At 39.0% G+C, this 5265-nt stretch overlaps 1 protein-coding gene across 1 annotated transcript; it reads right to left on the bottom strand.

Annotated features, from left to right (window-relative positions):
* Positions 1-439: 439 nt before the first annotated feature.
* Positions 440-4829, bottom strand: LOC123506883 (scoloptoxin SSD976-like). Its single transcript, XM_045259256.1, has 6 exons — positions 4695-4829; positions 3785-3948; positions 2711-2812; positions 1938-2048; positions 1592-1723; positions 440-1033 (listed from the first exon to the last, which is right to left on the bottom strand). The coding sequence occupies exons 1-6, from the start codon at positions 4747-4749 to the stop codon at positions 851-853; spliced, it is 747 nt and encodes a 248-aa protein (XP_045115191.1). The 5' UTR covers positions 4750-4829; the 3' UTR covers positions 440-850.
* Between the last annotated feature and the right edge of the window lie 436 nt (positions 4830-5265).

Here is a 5265-nt window from a genome sequence, read left to right as displayed (position 1 = left end):
TATAGGTACTCATTGTGGCTACACTGGAGGAGTGAGGCATACACGTACGTGTACTGGCGGATACGAAGACGGTTCAGAATACTCATCTTCATTGAAGCTGTTTTAGCGAAGGACGAGATATGAAGCTTCCTGTTTAGAGCTTTTGGTAAGCCATAAGCTGATAATGTTCAGTGGATGTACAGTACATAACATATAAGTAGTTGAGTGTCATTGAGGCAGAGATACTTATGTGGGAGGTTATGTTGAATCAATAGACGAAGAAATTACATTTTTCATCCACTGAACAACAGTATTTAGTTTATCCCAATTAGAAATTATAGAAATATTCTTGATTGATTAATTGATTGTTAAAGGAAAAAAGAATGGGGAGAAAGGAAAGACGCGCCGCAGCATGACAAGATACATGAAAGATGTGGAGGTAAAAAAAATGTCTTTCTTGTACACTTCACTAATTTATTCATATATTTATTCATTTATATTTGACGAGTAATATAGGAAATCAGTGTGTGTGGCTCGCCAATGTTTTTTTATGGAACTCTTGTTACGTTGGTTGGCGATGTGTTGGTGCCGGCAGTGTGACGTGTCTCTTTCTATGATAGCAGTATGATGTACTAGACTACATCATTGTACTTCAACTGCAAGGTAAGTAATCCTTTTGAATAATGCCAATAAGAAAACAAGGGTGAACATAATCATTACTTGTAATATTTACTAAAAAATTCAGAATTTACTATTCAGGTAAATGGATAAGCGTTAAGCTAGCTAGGTCCTCTTCGACACAGGAACAGCCACAGGCACAGCGTGATGAGTGGGTGAGGGACGAGAGACAGCCGTGATTAATTTGTTTACACTATTTACACAGCCCGGGGTAGAAGTTGGAGGGTCCGGCGGTGCAAGCAGAGGCAGGCTTTCCCTCCTGGTACACCGGCTGCTCCTTTAGGTTGCCCTCAGTCGCGTAGTTGCACACAAAGAGGGCCTGGTTATCAAACCGTACTGCGCCACATCCTACCTTATCAGTGTCAGCCCACACCACCTGAGACGGAACGAGGGAAAGGGAAGGAGCTGGAGTGTTTGTGCCACCATGATTGATGTGTCTATCATAGTATTTGCTCTTTCGGACAAATTATCCTCATTAAGACTTTATTCTGTTTTTTTTTACTATTATTTTATCATTTAAGTAATAATCTAATTTTGTTGATATTGAAAAAAGTACTTTGCAGCTTGACATAGGACGAAATAGATCCACACCAATGAATATTATTATGCAAGGATACAGCAAAACGCTCTTCTTTCACTTCTCAATTTGCTATCACACACAGTATGTGCAGTACAGTATGTACTTATTTATACTCATGGGAAAAGTTAGGATTCAAGATATGAATTATTTTCCACTTAGGCGAGTGTTTAGATGGCTCACTAAGGTGCTGGTGATGACACTGCATGCAACATGGAATGAGAGAGAGAGAGAGAGAGAGAGAGAGAGAGAGAGAGAGAAGAAGGGACAGAAAGCGTAGGGCGTGCCATATGGTTGTGTTGAGGGAGCGGCCTTCAAATAGAGGAGGGTCGCGGGTGGGTGGTAGGGGAGCCTTACCTGCGTGTAATGGCCGGTGGCGTCCTCTCCATTGTGCAGGGATGTGAACTGCTGCACCCAAGCGTTAGGATGGAAGGCCACCTCGCTGTACCATTCATGGACGGTCAGAGGCCAGTCTATTGCCTCAGATATCTGCAAGGAAAGTAAAACGTACGAATCATAAATACCTGTACCTACTTTACCTTGTACATATTTGTTTCTTATTGATCAATGACAGATCCCTCCAAGCCTGAGCAGCGTGACCCCTTTTAGCCATTTTTAATCTTATCTTTATATCATTCACTCCGGCATTGCTTCTTGAATCGTGCCACACCAATCAGACGCTCCACACAGGCCTAATACTCACCTCCATGTCTGTGACGTCTTTAATGAGAAGGTTCTGGCCAATGATAGAGTACTTGCAGGTTTGTCTTGATGCGTAGTCATCATGAGAGAAGGAACACTGGTTTGCCCAGGCCTGGATAGGATAGAAACGGGTGAGGAAAGTGCATACAGCGGTTAATTAACTCCTTCAGTACTGGGACGCATTTCTATCTTAGGTTTTGGTGTTTAGACGATTTTGTTTACATTAGGAAGGGTCTATGGTGTTCAGAAGAGTCTTCACTGTTTTAATCCCCACGTAAGTTTCTGAAGCTGCATAAAATCACTAAATAGTAACCAGAATGAACCAATAACCAGTCTTCACTATTTCAATCCTCACATAAGTTTCTGAAGCTGTTTAAAATCCCCATATAGTAAGCAGAATGAATATAGAAACGCGTTATGGTACTGAAGGGGTTAAGGAGTTCATAAGGCTGTTTTGCTATGTAGGAGGGTATGGATAACAGTCATATGGCGAGAGTGAGTGTGTTGATAAAGATGTAATATAAGAGTGACATTGCAGTGGGTACAACATTTACTTATGGTGGTGAGGCAAGCAGGATCCACACACGCCTATAGAGAGTGGAAATAGTGTTTCGTTCCGTGCGCTGATAATGCATCCTTGGTTTCTTGATTTCAGATGAGAATTTTGTGTGTATGCTATTTTCCATAAGGCTATTGATATCAAATAAGGCTCGTGTGTGTGTGTGTGTGTGTGTGTGTGTGTGTGTGTGCCTTCCCCCCTTCTTCGCCTCTGACCTGAGCCAGTTGCGCTAGTTCATCGTCCCACGTGAGCTCCCTCATGTTGGCGGCGGAAGGCTGAGGTCCTGGGCTGCCGCGCTCCTCGAAGCCCATTGCTACCTGTAGGAGACAATCATGGAGGAACTAACCATACTGTGAATATATTGCCAACCTTAAGATCCCTGTGGCTCTGAGCGCTGTAGATTGTTAAAGCCCCGACGACTGCCCTTAGCATCTAATGGGCTAGTTTTGGTACAATACCTTACAATGGTGCTCGTATTCTCAAACACTTCAGCGCTTCACCTCCACTATTTCAAAAGGCTTTATTTAGATTTATACAAGCTTTTTTAAGGAATTTTTCATGATTCCAGAGGTAGAGTAACAAAATTTTTATATTATTAACGGAGAAACACTCTTGAAAACCCGCTAGTCATCTCTGTGACCTTGGAAAACAATCGTGGTGAGAGCAAAGCGTTTCTGAATCCGGACCTGAGACACCATTCATGGGATACATACTACAGCACTAGTAAATTTTTGATACTGAGTGAAAGATGTGCGTGTGTTAGGTAGTAAAGTACATGAAGAATTATATGAAGGAAGAGAGTTAGTTGTGTTTATACGAGCTTTTTTAAGGATTTTTTTTTATGGTTCCAGAGGCAGGGTGACAAAATTTCTGCATTATCAAATGGAGAAATACTGTTGAAAACTCCGCTAGTCATCTCTGTGGTCTTGAAAAACAGTCCTGGTGAGAGAGCAAACCGTTTCTTAATACGGACCTGAGACACTATTCATGGAACACATATTGCAACACTAGTAAATTTTGAATATTGAGTGAAAGCTGTGCGAGTGTTAGGTAGTACAGTACATACGAGTATAGAGTTATATGAAGGAAGATAGTTAGTTGTGTTTAGAGGACAGGCTCAGAACCGTCTCCTGGACACACAGCAGATAGGAAAGTTTACAGCGCGTCTTGATCCAGTACTAAACCGGTCCTCTGTGTTAGACACCTTACTGACTTACTGTTATGACGGCATATTCTCTCTCTCTCTCTCTCTCTCTCTCTCTCTCTCTCTCTCTCTCTCTCTCTCTCACCTTCATCCTCATTTTGTTGTGTGTGACCAGGATTGCCTTCTTTTCTGCTTCTGTGACGTCGAATCGCTCTGGGTAACACTGGAAGTTTGGGTATATCATCATTGCGTTGAGGGCGCCAAACTGGGAGTAGTCACACACGGCGCCGGAAACACTTGGTGCCGCGCCTGCATCGTGTTTGTTCGTAGAGATCAGACGTAGAGGGAAAAAAGAACTTTATTATTATTTCTATTATTATTATTATTATTATTATTATTATTATTATTATTATTATTGTTTTTATTATTATTATCATCATCATTATTACCTGTCATTCTTATTCGTACGTTTATCAAGTATGCGGTTATTACATCTTGTCTTATGCCGAAGATTTTCTTTATTACCCTTGTTATATTTCTATATCATTGAAAGACTATCAATCCTCACTTACCACTCACCACTCACCACCGGTCACTAGTAGAGTATATTTAAGCGTTTCAATATTCTTTCATAAGGAATATTTTCCACTGGACCTGTGTACTCTAACAGCCTTACGTAGTATATCCTACATAAAAAAAAAAAAAAAAAAAAACTGCACCGTACAGTTTACATAAGGCCTGACGAATGGGGAATGTAAATAGTGTTATTGTTACTGAAGGACTGCTTAAAGATCAATCATGATACATAACTTGCATTATTTGTGATCTTATGCATCAGTTTCTCTGATGGAGATTAAAGCCAACCCTTTCTTACCAGGAGTAATCGTAAAACATCGACATCCGTCACTTCACAACTCCATGTTTGATCATTGTGACGTTATCACTTCACAACCAATGTCTGAACATTGTGACTGTTAAGCGGGGCTAAGACTGAAGCTATTTCACACCACACCAGGAACAATGAAGTGTGTGTGTGTGTGTGTGTGAGTATTTACCGCAATGGAGCAGGGTGCACAGCAGTGGTAGTAGCAAAAGAGCGATGCGAGCCATAGTACTGTAGCTCCTGTAGAGTGGAGTGGCCAGATTGCCAGTGGTGTCCGTCCTGCGCCTTCCGTTTATATTTATTTCCCAAGCTGATCACAAGTGTAGAACTTATTTTTATCAATTACCATAAGTGATCGCACACATTGCTCACGCCAATTACCCAATGACCATAATGACTACAAATGTGTGCAACACCTTTCAACTCACACCTCAGTTATTATAATTACCCTCAGGAAATTAAGATTATATATATATATATATATATATATATATATATATATATATATATATATATATATATATATATATATATATATATATATATATATATATATATATATATATATATATATATATATATATATATATATATATATATATATATATATATATATATATATATATATATATATATATATATATATATATATATATATATATATATATATATATATATATATATATATATATATATATATATATATATATATATATATATATATATATATATATATATATATA

This window comes from Portunus trituberculatus, chromosome 21 (assembly GCF_017591435.1).
Source record: "Portunus trituberculatus isolate SZX2019 chromosome 21, ASM1759143v1, whole genome shotgun sequence".
NCBI classification, from domain to species: domain Eukaryota; kingdom Metazoa; phylum Arthropoda; class Malacostraca; order Decapoda; family Portunidae; genus Portunus; species Portunus trituberculatus.
The sequence above is the reverse complement of the archived record's forward strand: the minus strand, read 5'-3'. Positions and strand labels throughout refer to the sequence as shown.

Excerpts from the sequence above, each read along its gene's own strand:
- LOC123506883 (XM_045259256.1), bottom strand. The coding sequence starts at position 4,749 with ATGGCTCGCATCGCTCTTTTGCTACTACCACTGCTGTGCACCCTGCTC. Across the intron at positions 3,949-4,694 it reads GTGCACCCTGCTCCATTGCG|GCGCGGCACCAAGTGTTTCC; the intron begins GTAAATACTCAC and ends AACACGATGCAG. Across the intron at positions 2,813-3,784 it reads ACAACAAAATGAGGATGAAG|GTAGCAATGGGCTTCGAGGA; the intron begins GTGAGAGAGAGA and ends TGTCTCCTACAG.